General features: G+C 41.2%; 1 protein-coding gene across 6 annotated transcripts in view; it reads right to left on the reverse strand.

The window, feature by feature from the left end:
• The window catches only part of LOC130277036 (ADP-ribose glycohydrolase MACROD1-like), a 656,083-nt gene that overhangs the window by 462,539 nt on the left and 174,695 nt on the right, over positions 1-18,849 (reverse strand). The window contains exon 4 of one of the 6 annotated variants that reach the window (XR_008845346.1): positions 3,967-4,053. The exons of 4 other annotated variants lie outside the window; for them this stretch is intronic. Coding sequence is in view for 1 of the 2 variants with exons in the window: in XM_056527279.1 (XP_056383254.1) it covers positions 4,028-4,053 (26 nt within the window). In the remaining variant the exon portion in view is untranslated. Of the gene's footprint in view, positions 1-3,920; positions 4,054-18,849 lie in introns of those variants that run through there. One more of the 6 variants, XM_056527279.1, reaches the window with a different exon arrangement.

The raw sequence follows: 18,849 nt of genomic DNA on the forward strand, positions 1-18,849 counted from the left end.
GATAACTCTGGGATTTACGACTTATCCCCTATCCTAAGGATAGGGATAAGTGTTAGACCGCGGGGGTCCGACCGCTGGGGCCTCACCGCGATGTCCCGAACGGAGCCCCGGCTCCTGCATGAAACAAGCATTTTCAACCACCGCCGGAAGCAACGGCCGACACGCCCCCTCCATGCAGTTCTATGGCAGAGCAGGATCGCTGCTTTCGGCAATCTCCAGTTCTGCCATATAACTGCATGGAGGGGGGGGTGTCGGCCGCAGCTTTGTGCTGTGGTCGAAAATGCTCATTTCATGCAGTGAGCCGGGGTTCTGTTCGGGAGATCGTGGGGTGCCCCAGCGGTCTGCCCCCTGCAATTTAACACGTATCCCCTATCCATGGAATAGGGGATAAATTGTACATCCCGGAGTTATCCTTTAATAACTATGTATAACTATATCAGGGCAGTAAAAAGTTCGTTCCCATGACCAATTTACATCCAGGACTGTATCAATAACCAGGAGTCATCCTTTACCTCTAGAGGAAAGAAGGTTTCAACACCAGCACAGACAAGAGTTCTTTACTTTAAAGGGGTACTCCGGTGGAAAACATTTTATTTTTTATTTTTAAATAAACTGCTGCCAGAAAGTTAAACAGATTTGTAAATTACTTCTATAAAAAAATTCTTAATCCTTCCAGTACCAATTAGCGGCTGAATACTACAGAGGAAATGCTTTTCTTTTTTGATCTCTTTTCTGTCACGACCACAGTGCTGACACCTCTGTCCATTTTAGGAACTGTCCAGAGCAGCATATGTTTTGCTATGGGGATTTTCTCCTGCTCTGGACAGTTCCTGACATGGACAGATGTGTCATCAGAGAGAACTGTGGTCGTGACAGAAAAAAAATCCAAAAAGAAAAGAATTTTCCTCTGTAGTATACAGCCGCTAATAAAGTACTGGAAGGATTAAGATTTTTTTTATAGAAGTAATTTAGAAATCTGTTTCACTTTCTGGCACCAGTTGATTAAAAAAAATAAAAAAAGAAGTTTTCCACCGGAGTACCCCTTTAAGATCAGTGAGACTATGGAACCCTATGCCAGAGGATGTGGTCGTTGTGAGCTCAAAAGAGTTCAAAAGGGGCCTGGATTCATTTCTGGAGAAAAATAATATCACAGGTTATGGTAATATCATAGGGTTATTAGATTAATAGGGACAGAACGTTTAACTAGGGATTTATTCTGATTGCCATATTTGGAGTCAGGAAGAAATGTTTTCCCTAGTATGGGGGTAATTATTATCCACCTCAAGGTATTTTTTCCTTCCTTTGGATCAACACAGTAGGGACTCAATAGGCATATAGGTTGATCTTTATTGACTCTGGGCTTTTTTTCAACCTTGTGAACTATGTTCCTATGTTACATTGTAAAAAATATTAGCATAGACAGTTGTCATAAAGTGTGTATGAAGATTTTGCAGATGTGCTGTGGATTTCTTTTCAGGAAGTCCACCCCATGATAATCTTAAGATGTTTTTAATGCACAGCAGAAAATAAATTCAACAAGCCTATTCCCAAATCCCTGTGGTCATGGGAGACAGCACATATAAAGGTTTTGGTAATTGAAAGTGGAAGTTCATAGAGTGAAGAACATGACTGCCTCCTCTGACCAGTCTGTCATTGGGTCAGGAGGAACATGTGGGTATGTCATTTATACTAAACAAAGCTTTGGTTATTGTATCAAATCACAATTTCAGGGAAAGAAAACCATTTGGACTGTATCCTAGCTTAGGATCAGTCTGATTGTTGTTGTTTTTTTAAACCATCTAGGTGCTATAATGGGATCTACAATGCTCCCCAACACTAGAGTGCCCAAGCATTGTGTATTACATTCACAGTCCTACTTTTCAGTAGATTGACTTGTTTCCCCTATCATGGTCCCCACAATAGCATCTGTCATTCATAGTAACACAAGTTGAATAGCGCAGCAGGCTGTGCCACTCCATACTGTGAATCCTGATGTAAAGATCCCAAACTGGAGCCAAAGTGACACTCTTTTGTTACATTCGCCTACTGAGGAAGGGGTCGTTTTTAGCACCCTGAAACGCGTCTAGGCTGATATCTAATCTGAACAGAGCACAATTTGCACGCACCACCTAGACTGAAGCCGGACCAGAACTTTGTGCACCACTTGCTGCATTCATCAAACATCCTCTCCTACTGAGCGCATTACCAACCTGCTTCCTGCACTACCAGAACCCAGCCACGATCTCTCCAGCGAAGGTCCGATACACATCCAGGTATTTGCCGATACCACGGACCGTTCCCGAGAGAGTCTCCTGCCGGAGCCCATATCCATCCAGGCTCTCACGCCAGGATTGCTGCAGCCAACACAAGAATTTCAACTATCGGCCCGTCGCAGTACGGGACCAGCAGCCAGGGTGAGGTTGAACTTTGGATTTGTCTAACAACTGTGGGCAGCTTTTTATACACCTACACATCAGTCCATCAAGTGATTTTGCCTTTTCCATTACAAGTGCCGGACTATCAGCCCTTTTTTATTCATCATAGGTGCCGGACTAATAGTCGACTCCGGATCATTATATATCGTTGAAAAATTGCATTTGTTTTTTACATCTATAGATTATTCTATATTAGGTGGTTGCTATACATATATTCATATTTTCTAAATCTGTCATTAGGGCCCAATGACAGTTTAAGATAACATTGACATTGCTTTGATATTTTTAACCATTTAGGTTTTTATTGTTTTAATAAAATCTGCACTTTTTTTCAAAACTTTATGTCTCAAACAATTATTCACTGTGTACCCTAGGGTAGTATTCTTGAGGTGTGGTTAATCTTTGTTTTAATTTACAAATCTGTTTAACTTTCTGGCACCAGTTGATTTAAAAAAAAAAAAAGCTTTTCACTGGAGTACACCTTTAAAGGGGTACTCCGGCGCTTAGACATCTTATCCCCTATCCAAAGGATAGGGAATAAGATGCCTGATCGCGGGGGTCCCGCCGCTGGGGACCCCCGTGATCTTGCATGCAGCACCCCAGTTAAAAATCAGTCCCCGGAGCATGTTTGCTCCGGGTCTGATTACCAGCAAACACGGGGCAGGCGGCATGTGACATCACGCCCCCTCCCATAGGCTTGCATTGAGGGGCGGAGCGTGACATCACACGGGGGCGGAGGCGTGACGTCACACGCCGCCTGCCCCGTGATCGCCGGTAATCCGACCCGGAGCGAACATGCTCCGGGGACTGATTTTAACTGGGGTGCTGCATGCAAGATCACGGGGGTCCCCAGCGGCAGGACCCCCGCGATCAGACATCTTAAGATGTCTAAGCGCCAGAGTACCCCTTTAAACTATTAAACTAACACATACTGGTGCCTGAGTTATTGTATTTGTATACGAAATCAAGGCTGGCAGCATAACAAGTTTGCTTATTTGTTGTGCCAAGCACTGTTTTTCTTGATCTTATACTGGGGCAGAGCAAAAAGACGTAAAATAAAACCCCAGTCAACACATTGTTTCCGCATGTAGATTCAGTAGCATAGAGGCTGCATCTGCTGCAAGCAACCATGTGGCAGCTTTTTATTTTTCCTGATGACAGCTTTGATAAATTGCCAAACAGAAGGGTACATCTGTCAGCGGCGTTTTCTAACCTTTTGCACGATGTAACAGATAGCCTGAGATGGCACGTAGGGAAGACAGTTCTGACAGATTTGGATGGTTGGGTGGAGAAATAGTGAAATAATAAAATAAAAAAGACTACCTAGGATGATGCGGTAGATTTGGATGGTTGCTGTGTTTGTAAAATAGCCGTTCAGAGTAGGAGGTTGGATAATTACCCTGAGATAACATAAGGATATTACCAATTTTATAAAATATGCATCCCACATCCTGTTAAAGGGGCCCAATGGTTTTATATGGCTATAGCTGAAGAAGAAAAGAATACATAGTGCTCTTAATTGTTCATTTACCCTCTGTGAAAGTGTGTTTTCTCTTATTTGTTTGAAGAGTCTTGTAGAGTTGTGCCTCCGGTTACTCTGTTGTGACTCCATGGGGCCCTGTGTATATGAATATGTCTTACTCTTTACTAAGGGAGAGACCAGCACATATTCCTATGGTTTTTAAATACTGATAATACTAAACATGTATAGCTTTGATTTATAATTTGCATGTCATGCCATCATTTTAAAGCTCTTTTTATGCAGACTGCACTCTTACCATTAATAAGAAAAACAAAAATTACACATTTAAACGCTACCCCTAATAAGAAAAACAAAAATGACACATTTAAACGCTACCCCTAATAAGAAAAACAAAAATGACACATTTAAACGCTACCCCTAGCCACAAAAGTTTTGTTTGACCTTCAAAGACCAAGTTCTCAGTAATGTCCTGCCAGTCTCGGGACTTTTGGCAAGTAGGAAACATAGCTTTAATAGACATATATAACATTTTCACCAGTTTTCTTCTTTTGCAGGCTCATTTTCTAATTTCAGTTGCCTCTGAGCTTTTGGGTGGAAACTAGTGGCTATGATGTCTGCCACATACTGCACGTGTGCGCGCGCGCGCGCACACACACACACACACACGAGACCCTTCTCTATAGGAAAATACATCCTAATAAGTAGCAGTAGCATGGAGGATATTTTAGTGAGTTGTTTGTGTGCATCTCTTTGGTTCTGTCTTAGGGCTCTTCCACATCTATACTACAGCAGTACACCCACAGGATTCTATTACGCAAAATACATAGTACCTGTTTTAGTCCCCTGTACATTTGTGTATGACTTTATTTTGTGGGATCGAAAAGTTCTGCATTCACTACTTTTCTGTACCACAAAAAAATCATATGCTGTGGTGTATAAGTATATTAGTAATAGATTGTGTGGCATGATGTGGAATATTTTTTTTTCTTGTTTTATAGTTTTTACATCGTTTAACATATAACAGAAAATAAGAATAATACATTTAAAACATATGCAAATGAATACCACATACTACAAGCAAAAACGTATACCACAAAAATGTATGCAAGGTTGTTTTAGTACATCTTTTTACGGTATACCACAAACGAATGTGTGCATTTTAGATGTGACCCTACTCTTGTTTTTCAGCTACTCTCTCCTCCGCCTCACTTTCCATAGACTTTTATTGGGAAGATGTAAACTGATACCTCACTGAGCCAGTCCACCTCCAAATGGATTTTAGCAGCTTTCCAGAGTGAACTATTTTAGGATATTTTGCTAAGTTTCTTATATTCACATGTACTATTGTTTTATGCAAATTGTTGAAACATTGATCATGTGAAATCAATAAATACCCTAAGAGAAGAGCTGCTCTCATTTGAATTGTGACTTGGACCAGATTACATCACTGGACAAGTGGTTCTCTCTTGTGCACTATACCATGAAGATATGGGGACTTGATTACAAGATTATTACACACAAGATTGACAGACATAGGGGCTTATGTATACTTGCATGCAAGTGAATAAATGGGAGACCAAGAATGTTTTCCATTATATCCAAAATGTCCATCACAGTTTAATATTCTGCCTTAAGTTTACATACAAAAGAGCACCTTTGGTGCACAAGTTGTTGTCTAACATTTTCAGGAGCACTCTTTTGTCTTTAAATGTTTCTTCATATGGATGAGAGAGCATAGCTACCTTATGGTCATGTACATAGTAGAAGCCATGTTTTCAACCATACTACACTGTATGCACTTTGTTATATCAATATATATGTCTAACTATAAAAATATTTCAATGAGGATTTATACATGAAACAGCAGAAGCATATCTTAGGTATATACAATGTAGAGGAATTTTTTACCATATTTACTTTCTAGATGATGAATCAAAAGGAAAATGTTAAAGGGGTATTCCAGGCCAAAACTTTTTTTTATATATCAAATGGATCCGGAAAGTTAAACAGATTTGTATATTACTTCTATTAAAAAAAATCTTAATCCTTCCAATAGTTATTAGCTTCTGAAGTTGAGTTGCTGTTTTCTGTCTAACTGCTTTCTGATGACTCACGTCCCGGGAGCTGTCCAGTTCCTATGGGGATATTCTCCCATCATGCACAGCTCCCGTGATGTGACATCATCATTGAGCAGTTAGACAGAAAACTTCAGAAGCTAATAACTATTGGAAGGATTAAGATTTTTTAATAGAAGTAATTTGCAAATCTGTTTAACTTTCCGGAGCCAGTTGATATATATAAAAAAGTTTTTGCCTGGAATACCCCTTTAACAACAAAACATTTTACAGTATATCTGCCAGTCCTGACATAATGGTATAGAGCAGTGGTCTTCAACCTGCGGACCTCCAGATGTTGCAAAGCTACAACTCCCAGCATGCCCGGACAGCCAACGGCGTCCGCAGGTTGAAGACCACTGGAGGTCCGCAGGTTGAAGACCACTGGTATAGAGCATGGGTTCATAGCTTGCTTGTTAAACAATATGGTTCAGCGTAAAAGACGTGCGTTTATTTTCCATGAGGCACAGGTAAATCTATTGATCTGCAGATTTCACGCAATCAGAGAGATAAATGGATGAGCTATCCCCAGCCATGCGTATAAGCACATAATATTGTGTTCTCATGCCTATAGCTCAGTGTTTCTAGCGCAGGTGGATAGAGCGGAACAAAATGCATTAGTTTACACAGCTTTAGAGCTCTGTGTCACACTTAGATTGTTAGCTCTTGGGCACATACATAAATATCCCTTTCAGTCGTTTTTTTCTATTGTGTAGTTTAGCGCAGTTAATCTATTAGATAAAGTACTGGTACTTCAGATTAATAAATTATGAGAAAATTGCCATTGCCTGGACAGTTCTGTGGTTTCTCTTTATGCAAATGAACTTCTTTCAGCTCAAAGCAATTCATTTTCACGAAGTCCCAGGCAGCTATGTCAGTAATGGGGTTTGAACCCATTTTTCACCCGATCCATGCATTTTGTGAGCAATTACACTAACAGAAGACATTGACAATTGTTATCCTTTAAAATGGCCCAAGAGAAGGACGACACTTTCGCTGCACACTGGTTTTGTAGCTTGTTCTGTTATTTTACACACTGGATAAAATGTAATTTGAATAAAAGTGCACATTTTGAGATAAGACGGCCTGTTTGCATCAGAAAAGACAAACAGAGCATCAATTTTATGACTTCACTCTGTTTTTTGCTCCTATTGATGGCTTGCTTCTAAACATGGATTGTGAGGAAATATATGCAGCTTTCTGGAAGTAAGTATATCTTACAAATATGCATTTGATGTCTCTCTTTATTCCTTTAAAAGCAAAAAATCTTCTCAAATTCAATTTTCCAAAAGTGCTGTAATTTACTTTGTAACTCACACTTCCCTTTAGATCCCCTTTCCTGAATCAGGAAAATGTTCCATTCGCTCTATCATAGATAGTAAAATGAGAACAGGCAGTGTTTTTTTAGTGTGTTATGAAGAGTTGATGAAAATATCTTTGGATGTTTCAAGTTAACCCCTTTATGCAGAATGGTGTACATGTATGTCTTTTGGGTGATAACCTGCGTGATTAACAGCGGAGTTCCTGCTGCAATGGCCAGATCAGATATAGTAAGGATCCTTGATATCTAAAGGAGTACTCCAGAGGGGGGGGGGGGGGGGGGGAATGTTTTAATAAACTGGTGCCAGAAAGTTATACAGAATGACTTCTATTTATTAGGCTGGGTTCGCACTACGGTTTGTAACTACGGTTCCCGTATACGGCTGGGAAGAGGGGGGCCTCCGGTTGGCTGCTTTTTCGGCCGTATGCGGTTTCCCGACCGCAGGCACAAACGTGGTTGACTGCATATTTGCCTACGGTCGGGAAACCGCATACGGACGAAAAAGCAGCCAACCGGAGGCTGCGGTTCACTCCGGTCGGCTCATAGACATGCATTAAATACGGTTGCCGAATACGGCTGAGTGCGGGCGCCACGATTAAGCCCCGCCCCCTCGCCCCAGCCGTATACGGGAACCATAGTTACAAACCGTAGTGTGAACCCAGCCTTAAATATTAAAGATGATGTCCAGAGGTAAGAAACGTATCGCCTATCAACGGAATCTCCTGTATGGGGCCCTGGCTCTGGCCCAGCTCTGCTCTGTTATAGTGCGTTTTGTACCCTGCATGTCAGCTTGTCGAAACAGGCCCCCTCCATTCATCTCTATGGGAGAGGAGGAGACACACAAATGCTGCTCCTCTAGAGGTGGAGAGGAGGAGACACACATCCGCCATGCCTCTAGAGGTGAATGGAGAAGCCGTGTTTTGACCAGCTGATGTGGTGCGTGGAAAATGTCACACACAGGAGCTGAGTCGGGGCTCCATATGGGAGATTGCAGGGGGGGGGGGGGGGACACCCCAGTTGATCAGACACCTATTCCCTATATTGCAAATAGGATATAAGTTTCTTACTGCTGGACATCTTTAAGCCTTCCAGTACTTATCAGCTGCTGTATGTTCCAGAGAAAGTTCTGTAGTCTTATCAATCTGATCACGGTGCTCTCTGCTGCCACTTCTTTCTCCTTCTCTGGACAGTTCCTGACATAGACAGAGGTTGCAACAGAAAGCACTATGTTTTTTTGTTGTTGTTGTTTATGGGACTAATTGTACTTTGTTATGACATTACTCATTTTACCAAAAAATGTATGGTGAAGCCCAAAAAAATATATGTGGGTGAAATTTTAAAGAAAACGCCATCATACAATGTACGCACTATAAGCAGTACACTTTTTGGTCAAAATGACTTATGTTTATTCTGAAGGTCCATGCAATTACAATGATACCCAATTTATATAGGTTTTGTTTTATTTTACTAGTTATAGAAAATTTTTACTTTTTTTCTGTATACAGAGCTGTATGAGGGCTAATTTTTTGCTTATTTTTTATATTGCTGTGTTTTATTTAATGTGATTGTTTGGCACACATCTATTGAAGACTTTATTTTACTGCTAATTGTTGTGAGCCTTGAGTTGTCACCTTGTTGGTTATTGGTTTTCTTTAGTACTTTTGGGTGGTACAGAGATAGACCCTCGGCTAAATTGAGGATGAGCTGCAATAGTTTTTGTTTTGTTAAAATTTTCTGACAAGGCACAAATTATACCACCATACAAAGACTGAAAAATACCACCATACTGAATAAAAACCACTGTACACTAACAATACCAATAATACCAAAATATAAATAACAAAAGGGCCAAATCATACTGGTGCATCAGGAACACAGTATACATCCCACAGTTAATGACTAATGTACCATACTGTTGCTAAAAAACAACAACTGTACACAGACCTATAGTCCCCCATACAGTGCCTATATAGAGGTAGATACCAGCCTTACACAGGATCTGTATACCATATAAGTGATTATATACAGGACCATATAAAGGTACATAGGATCAGTATACCATATTAGTGGTTATAAACAGGACCACATGAGGTACCAGCTATACACAGGGTCTGTTTATCATATAAGTGATTACAGTGATAGGGATAGTGAAAAATTCTGGTGTTTATTCCATCTTGAAAAAAAAAGTGTCTCTTCTTTTTTCAAGACTTTTTTTTCATGATAGAATAAACACCAAAGTTTGCTTGCATGGTCAGTCAGCTAGGTAGTTAGCGAGTCAGGTGGATAGGTAGGTAGACAGCCTGGTAATTAGGTAGGCAGCCAGGTGGGTTGGTAGGCAGTCAATAGGTAGGTAGCCAGCCCCATCCTGCCCCTGTTTTGTACCAGGCTTAATCAAAAATTGATACTTACCTGGAGCCATCCTTCCTTCTCCACTCGGCCGCATCCTCTCTCCTCTGCAGGAGATGACGTCATCAGCACAGGCAGCTAACAACTATATGCGCATGGGCGCATACAGTTAAAAGTGACGCTTGCTTGCCTGGGGATATGGGACAGAGTGCATGTGGAAACATTTTTTATTTTATTTTTTTGTCCGTCTGGGCCTACTTTCCACCACTATGTTAATTCGGCCCTGGCTGTCCACCCTCCCTTCCCAGGACGTACTCATATGTCCTGGGGAGGGATGGGGTTAACACTGGCATCTAGGTGGTTAGATTAAGAGAGGGGGCTCCCTTTCTGACATAAATTAATGCCCCAATGATGCGATTGTTGCTGTGGTGGTCAGGGGCCTAGAAAATGCCCCTAGACTTGCCATGGCTATATTCCTATTTAGTTATGTCTTTTAAAAGACTAAATTTAATAGACAGAGTTCTATTTTGATAAAACATAAATAAAGATTACAAACATTGTCATCAAGTAACTTGTTGGGGGAAGTAATAACTTTTTCTTTAATGGACCAAAAAAGGAAGAATTTTCAGGGGAAGAGACAGGGACCCCTAGTGACCATTTTTTAAACCATTCTTTCACATCTTTAGCAATCGCTCTTTTTTTATGAAGTATATCAGAAAAATGGCAATATTAAATGGGAGAATATTAAATGGGAAAAAGTTGTTTCTCCCCACAGTAATGCTTAAAAAAATATATAGATATGTGTGTAATAAATATATATGTATATATATATATATATATATATATATATATATATATACACATACATACACACAGTGACCCCCCGACCTACGATGGCCCCGACATATGATCAAATCGACATACGATGGCATCTCAGAGGCCATTGCATGTCGATGTCAGCATCGACATACGATGCTTTTTTATGTCGGGGCTATCGCATTAAGTGCTATCCGGCAGCGCCAAATGCTTAAGCTGCTGCCGGATAGCAGCTTAATGTTCCCCTTGTGGTGCGGTAAGTATTACTTACCCCTCCACGATGCTCCGGGGTGCCCTCCTGGTCCAGCGCTGGTCTTCCGGTGTCTTCTCGGCCCTCTCCGAATATGTCAATACGCTGCTGCGCACGTCATCCAATAGGAATGGCGTACGCAGCGGCGTAATGACGTCGCTACGCAGGTCCAGTAAGGCCTTGCGGAAGAAAGCAGAGGACCGGAGAAGACAGCGGAGAGCCCACCGGAGGCCCGGGGACAGCATCTCGAGCGGCGGGGACAGGTGAGTACAGCTTCCTATACTTTACATTGCACGAATCCCTCAACATACGATGGATTCGACAAACGATGGCTCGTTTGGAACGAATTACCATTGTATGTTGAGGGACCACTGTATAGTCATGGCCGTAAATGTTGGCACCCCTGAAATTTTTTCAAGAAAATGAAGTATTTCTCACAGAAAAGGATTGCAGTATCACTTATTTTGCTATACACATGTTTATTCCCTTTGGGTGTATTGGAACTAAACCGAAAAAAGGAGGAAAAAAAGCAAATTTGACATAATGTCACACCAAACTCCAAAAATGGGCTGCAAAAAAATATTATTGGCACCCTTTCAAAATAGTGGAAAAATAAGATTGTTTCAAGCATGAACTTTTATACTCACCTGGGGCAAGTTGCAGGTGTGGGCAATATAAAAATCACACCTGAAAACAGATAATCAGCTTACTAAGGCTTGAGGTTACAGCTGCCCATAGAAGTCTGTAGAGAAGGGAGGAGGTGCTAGCTGCAGAGTGAGACCATTATGCAGATCTGCCGGTGACCTGATCTTTAGTATGTCCCCCCTGCTCACAGAGGCAATCCGCCACTCCCAGCAGTCACACAGGGGCCTGCAATTCGCCAAGCACGCTCATAGTCTACTCCTAGACATCGCGGTGCGGCCGCCATACATGAGTACACTGCGCATGTTCGCAGCAACTCTCACAGCTATTCGCCCTGTGTGACTACTCGGAGCAGTGAATTGCAGCTGTGAGCAGGGGGAACAGCTGGAGGCACACTAAGGGTCGGGTCACCAGCGGATCCGCAGCATGAAATACGCTGTGGATATGTGTCATGTGCCCCTTCCTTTAAAATATTTTTTTCTGATTTGCTTATTGTATTATTCTTACCTCTCTTTACAAACTCTAGTTGTCTCTGACATCAATTCTGCTTGTTCTTCCTCTCTCATCTATCTTTTCTTCATACTATGCTGGGTGCAGTCTCCCCTGGAGTTGGCCATATGCTTACCTTTTTCTAATATTAATTATGAGAGGAGTTAATTACATCTTCAGGCTTTTTTCGTTCCTCTCCACTGCTCTTCACCCACAGATAGAAATGCAGCCATTCTCCATAAAGGATATCTGAACTGTCACAGAGATAGATCACTTCACCCTTATTTGCTATAGGGTATTTCTATCTAAGATGAAAATTTACTCTGTTCTACATGCAGTCTATTTACCAAAGTGTCTTGTCTTTTCCAGTGTGTGTGTGTGTGGTATATATTAAAAAAATAAAATAAAATAAATAAATAAATATATATATATATATATACACACACACACACACACACACACACACACACACACATATACATACAGTCATGGCCGTGAATGTTGGCATCCCTGAATTTTTTCAAGTAAATGAAGTATTTCTCACAAAAAAGGATTGCAGTAACATGTTTTGCTATACATATGTTTATTCCCTTTGTGTCTATTGGAATTAAACCAAAAAAGGGAGGAAAAAAAGCAAATTGGACATAAAGTCACATCAAACTCCAAAACTGGTCTGGACAAAATTATTGGCACCCTTAACTTAAAGGGATTATCCAGGAAAAAAAAACATTTTTATATATCAACTGGCTCCAGAAAGTTAACCAGATTTGTAAATTACGGTACTTCAATTAAAAAATCTTAAATCTTAAAAAAATTGAGGATAAATACGCATACGCGGCGATACCACTTATGTATATTTTTATTTTCACTATTTGTTTTTCTTATGGGAAAAGGGGGATGATTCAAACTTTTATTAGGGAAGGGGTTAAATGATCTTTATTCACTATTTTTTTTCACTTTTTTTGCAGTGTTATAGTTCCCATAGGGACCTATAACACTGCACACACTGATCTTTTACATTGATCACTGGTTTATCATAAGAAACCAGTGATCGATGATTCTGCTGCTTGACTGCTCATGCCTGGATCTCAGGCACTGAGCAGTCATTCGGCGATTGGACAGCGAGGAGGCAGGTAGGGACCCTCTGGCTGTCCTGTAAGCTGTTCGGGATGCCGCTATTTCGCCGCGGCTATCACGAACAGCTCGCTGAGCTAACCGGCATGGTTTCACTTTCAATTTAAGGGGTTAATAGCTGTGGCCCCGCGTTATAGATCGGGAGCGGACTCAAGGCGTACAGGTATGCCCTGGGTCCTTAACAGGTTAAAAGTGCTGTTGGGAAAAGGCGCCCTTCCAATAAGAGAGACCTGGAGCAGTTTGCAAAGGAAGAGTGGTCCAACATTAAGGCTGAGAGGTGTAGGAAGCTTGCTGATGATTTCAGTTATTTTTTCCAAAGGGTGTGCAACCAAATATTAAAGGGGTATTCCAGGAAAAAACTTTTTTACATATATCAACTGGCTCCAGAAAGTTAACCAGATTTGTAAATTACTTCTATTAAAAAAAATCTTAATCCTTTCAGTACTTATGAGTTACTGAAGTTGAGTTGTTCTTTTCTGTCTAAGTACTGAAAGGATTAAGATTTTTTAATTGAAGTACCGTAATTTACAAATCTGGTTAACTTTCTGGAGCCAGTTGATATTTAAAAATGTTTTTTTTCCTGGATAATCCCTTTAAGTTAAGGGTGCCAATAATTTTGTCCAGCCCATTTTTGGGGTTTGGTGTGACATTATGTCCAATTTCCTATTTTTCCTCCTTTTTTGGTTTAGTTCTAATACACACAAAGGGAATAAACTTGTCACTGCAATCCTTTTCTGTGAGAAATTCTTAATTTTCTTGAAAAATTTCAGGGGTGCCAACATTTACGGACATGACTGTATATATATATAAGATGTTTCAAGTTAGGTTGTTGATGCATACAATAGGGTATAAATAGGTGGTTTGGGTACCAAAACATGTAGTTGTCTAGCTGTTCTACCTATCATTTCATATTTTATTTTTCTTTCTCATTGGCAGTTTCCAAATAAAATCCACTTGGTCCGATTATTTTACTTCTAAAGATTTATTACACTTTCATCTGCTTGTAACATAATGTACATTGTTTTATCCCCACATTGTATTTATACTGGGGGAGGATTATCAAGGGATTTAGAGCTCTTTTTTTTTTGCTTTTTTGCTCTTTTTTGCATGTGTGCATAAGCAATTTTTTGCAGTGGTCAGGGATTTATCAAGTGCAAAAGTCGCACAAAAAGTCACAACCTCCTCCAAAGCAGCATAAATGTAAGCCAGCCAAGAGCTGGCTTACAAAACTTGCTTTGGAGAGCGGTATTTCATTTTCCTGCCGGGAGCAGAGATCACGGCTCCTGCAGGAAATATGAAATCACAGCTGCATAAAAGGAGCCCAGGCCCCCCTCCTGCTGCTAGCCCCCCCCCCCCCCCCCACTCATCTTCCCCCCGCTGCCGCTCATCTCACCCTGCCACCGTCTTTCCCCAGCGCATCTCGCACCACCTGTTGCAAGACTACAACTTCCAGCTTGCCTTTACAGTTGATGCAGGTGGGTAGTTCATGCAGGCTGGTGGCCGGGGCAGCAGGCACCCAGAAAAATGAAAATACACTTTAATTTCATATTTCCCGCCAATCACCAATCACGGCATCTCCCGGGAAATATGAAATTAAAGTGTAGTTTCATATTTCTGGGAGCCCTCCGCTGCCCAGGCCACTGGCCTGCTCACTGTAAGGGCATGCTTGAAGTTGTGGTCTTGCAAGAGGTAGGGCGGGTGCGAGATGAATGGCGGCGCTGGGGAAAGAAGAGCGGTGGCGGCTGGGTCAGATGAGCTGCGGAGGCCGGAAGGAGATGTGCGGCGGCAGGGTGAGATGAGCGGTGGCAAGGGGGAGATGAGCGGCGGCAGAGGGTTAAGATTACGGGGGGAGATGAGATGAGGTGCCGGGGCAGCAGAGGGCTCCTAGAAATATGAAACTACACTGTAGTTTCACATTTCCCGGGCGGTGCCGTGACTGCACAAGACCAACTGGCCAATCACGGCACCACCCAGGTAATACGAAATTACAGTGTAGTTTCATATTTCTCGGAGCCGGCCGGCTCTGCTGCCTGCCCACCTGCCTGTATCAAGCACCGACCCAAGAATTGCAACTACAACTCCCAGCATGTCCTCACTGTAAGGGCATGCTGGGAGTTGTAGTCTTGCAACAGCTAGCGGGCTGGTGGTAGATGCGGCTGGCATTTTAACACCAGGGTGCCTCCAGCTTTTTCTAAACTACAACTCCCGTCATGGAGGTTGTAGTTTAGAAACAGGGTATCTCCAGCTGTTGCTAAACTACAACTCCCATCATGGGAGTTGTAGTTTAGCTAAAGATTGAGTCTCGCTGTTCCTAAATTACAACTCCTTTCATGGGAGTTATAGTTTAGGAACAGCAAGACTCCAGATGTTGCTAAGCTGAAGGCTCACTGTTGCTAAACTAAAACACTCATCATTCCCAGACAGTCAAAGGCAGTCTGGAAATAATGGGGGTTATAGTTTAGCAATAGCTGGAGGCTTCCTGTTTGGAAACACTGCTTTATGGGCGTTCTGCCCAGAGGAGAGCCCTATAAAAATAAACATATTTTTGTGGGGTTTTTCTCATCATTTAAGATCCGTTTATGCAGAGGACTACTTCAGATTCGGAGGACTACAACAATGACCCAGTTTTTTTTTTTAATATTAATAAAATGGTTAACGAGGGCTTGTGGGGGAGAGTTTTTTGGAATAAAAGTTTTTTAAACGTGTTGTGCTTTTATATTTTATTTACAGGCTTAGTAGTGGAAGCTGTCTTATAGACAGAGTCCATTACTAAGTTGGGGCTTAGAGTTATCCTCCAAAACAGTTAGCGATAACCCCTAATTATTACCCTGGTACCCACCACCACAATGGTGTTGGGAAGAGCCGGTACCAACAGGCCCGGACCGTCAAAAATAGCGCTCCTGGGCCTAGGCGATTACAGGCTGGCTTAATTTAAGCTGGGAAGGGCCAGCAGCAATGGTCCTCGCCCACCCTGGTAATGTCAGGATGTTGCTGCTTGGTTGATATCTGGCTGAAAATGAAAATAAGGGGAACCCCACACTTTTTTTTAAATTATTATTTCACACAAAAAACATGTGTGGTTCCCCATATTTTCATTCTCAGCCAGATACCAACAAAGCATCAACAGTCTGACGTTACAAGGGTCGGTGAGGACCATTGTTACTGGCCCTTCCCAACCTAAATAACGCCAGCCTGTTACCACCTAGGCCCAGGAGCGCCATTTTTGACGTTCCGGGGCTATTGGTACCGTGGTAGTACACTCTATTAATGAGCGAGAGATTGCAGGGCCCTTGCGATTCACTCACTTGCAATGTATATGAATTAAAATTACAACACAGTATATATGAATACAGTCATGGCCGTAAATGTTGGCACCCCCGAAATTTTTCAAGAAAATGAAGTATTTCTCACAGAAAAGGATTGCGGTAACAAATGTTCTGCTATACACATGTTTATTTCCTTTGTGTGTATTGGAACTAAACCAAAAAAGGGATGGCAACAAAGTGCATGAGAGTTCTGTAGTGGTCAGCAAGGAGTCCAGATCTAAATCCCATTGAACACCTGTGGAGAGATCTTAAAATTTCTGTTGGGGAAAGGCACTCTTCAAATAAGAGACCTTGAGCAGTTTGCAAAGGAAGAGTGGTCCAACATTCTGGCTGAGAGGTGTAAGAAGCTTATCGATTGATTGATTGATTGATTAAAGGAAGCAACTGATTTCAGTAATTTCTTCCACAGGGTGTGCAACCAAATATTAAGTTAAGGGTGCCAATAATTTTGTCCAGCCCACTTTTGGAGTTTGGTGTGACATTATGTCCAATTTTCTTTTGTTCCTCTTTTTTTGGTTTAGGTCCAATACACACAAAGGGAATAAACATGTGTATAGCAAAACATGTGTTATTGCAATCCTATTCTGTGAAAAATACTTCATTTTCTTGAAAAATGTAAGGGGTGCCAACATTTACGGCCATGACTGTATATAGATAAGAGAATTCACTAGCTTCAATAATTTGTTTATGAATAAAAATGTTACTGTTATAGTTGCAACAATCTATATTGTATAAGAAAAGTATCAGTCACAGTAGGAAAATTTATATACATATACAGGAAAATGTATACACATCATATTTATATATATCCGAAATGGATACAGTCTTTTGTATTTCTTCACCATATACAGTGCTCACAACAGTTTGTTAAGCTCGCTTATGGTAAAGAAATGCAAAGACTGTACCCATATCAAAGACTGTACCCATATCAGATTTTTAGATATACATTTTGCTACTGGGGACTGATACTTTTCTGATACAATAAATATTTTGTGGTAAAAAAACTTAATTGCGCGACAAAATTGAAGAAAAAATTTAATTTTGTAACTTTTGGGGGCTTCCGTTTCTACGCAGTGCATTTTTCGGTAAAAATAACACCTAATCTTTATTCTGTAGGTCCATACGGTTAAAATGATATATAGGTTGGATATTGTCGTACTTCGGGAAAAAATCATAACTACATGCAGGAACATTTTTGTATTGATCTGACTTTTTGATCGCTTTTTATAAATTTTTTCATGATATAAAAAGTGACCAAAAAGACGCTATTTTGGACTTTGGAATTTTTTTGCGCGTACGCCATTGGCCATGCGATTTAATTAAAGGGGTACTCCAGTGAAAACCTTTTTTCTTTTAAATCAACTGGTGCCAGAAAGTTAAACAGATTTGTAAATTACTTCTATTAAAAAATCTTAATCCCTCCTGTACTTATTAGCTGCTGAATACTACAGAGGAAATTATTTTCTTTTTGGAATTCTCTCTGATGACATCACGAGCACAGTTCTCTTTGCTGACGTCATTATAATAATAATAGTAACTCTTTATTTATTGTTGTCCTTAGTGGGATTTGAACCCAAGGCCCCAGCACTGCAAGGAAGCAGTGCTAACAACTGAGCCACCATGCTGCCCTTAGCATGCATCTGCTATGAACGGTTGCTAAAATGGACAGAGATGTCAGCAGAGAGCACTGTGCTCGTGATGTCATCAGTGTTCCAAAAAGAAAGGAATTTCCTCTGTAGCATTCAGCAGCTAATAAGTACTGGAAGGATTAAGATTTTTTAATAGAAGTAATTTACAAGTATGTTTAACTTTCTGCCACCAGTTGATTTAAAAGAAAAAAGGTTTTCACCGGAGTATCATTTTAACTATATATTTTTATAGTTTGGACATTTCCGCACGCGTCGATACCACATGTTAAATTTTTTTTACATTTTTTTTTTTATGGGAAAAGGGGGGTGATTCAAACTTTTATTAGGGAAGGGGTTAAATGACCTTTATTAACTTTTTTTTCACTTTTTTTTGCAGTGTTATAGCTCTCATAGAGACCTATAACACTGCACACACTGATCTATTATGCTGTTTGCACGGATCAGTGAGATAGGGGCTCGATTGCTCAAGCCTATAGCTCAGGCTTGGAGCAATCAAACCCCGATCGGACGCCGAAGAGAGAGGTAAGGAGACCTCCGCCTGCGTCCCAGCTGATCGGAACATCACAATTTTATCGCGATGTCCCGATCACCCCGACTGAGCTGCTGGGAACCGTTTACTTTCACACAACTTTGACTGCCGCGACTGAAGGGTTAATAGCGTGCGGCACAACGATCGGTGCCGCACACTGTTAGCCCAGGGTCCCGGCTATGAATAGCAGCCGGGGCCGACCCGTTTTAAACACCGGTATCGGGCTCAGGGCGTACAGGTATGCCCTGAGTGCTTAAGGATCGGGGATGCAGGGCGTATGCATATGCCCTGCATCCCCAAGAGGTTAAGGGAAAA

The sequence above is a fragment of the Hyla sarda genome, chromosome 6 (genome assembly GCF_029499605.1).
Source record: "Hyla sarda isolate aHylSar1 chromosome 6, aHylSar1.hap1, whole genome shotgun sequence".
Taxonomy (NCBI): domain Eukaryota; kingdom Metazoa; phylum Chordata; class Amphibia; order Anura; family Hylidae; genus Hyla; species Hyla sarda.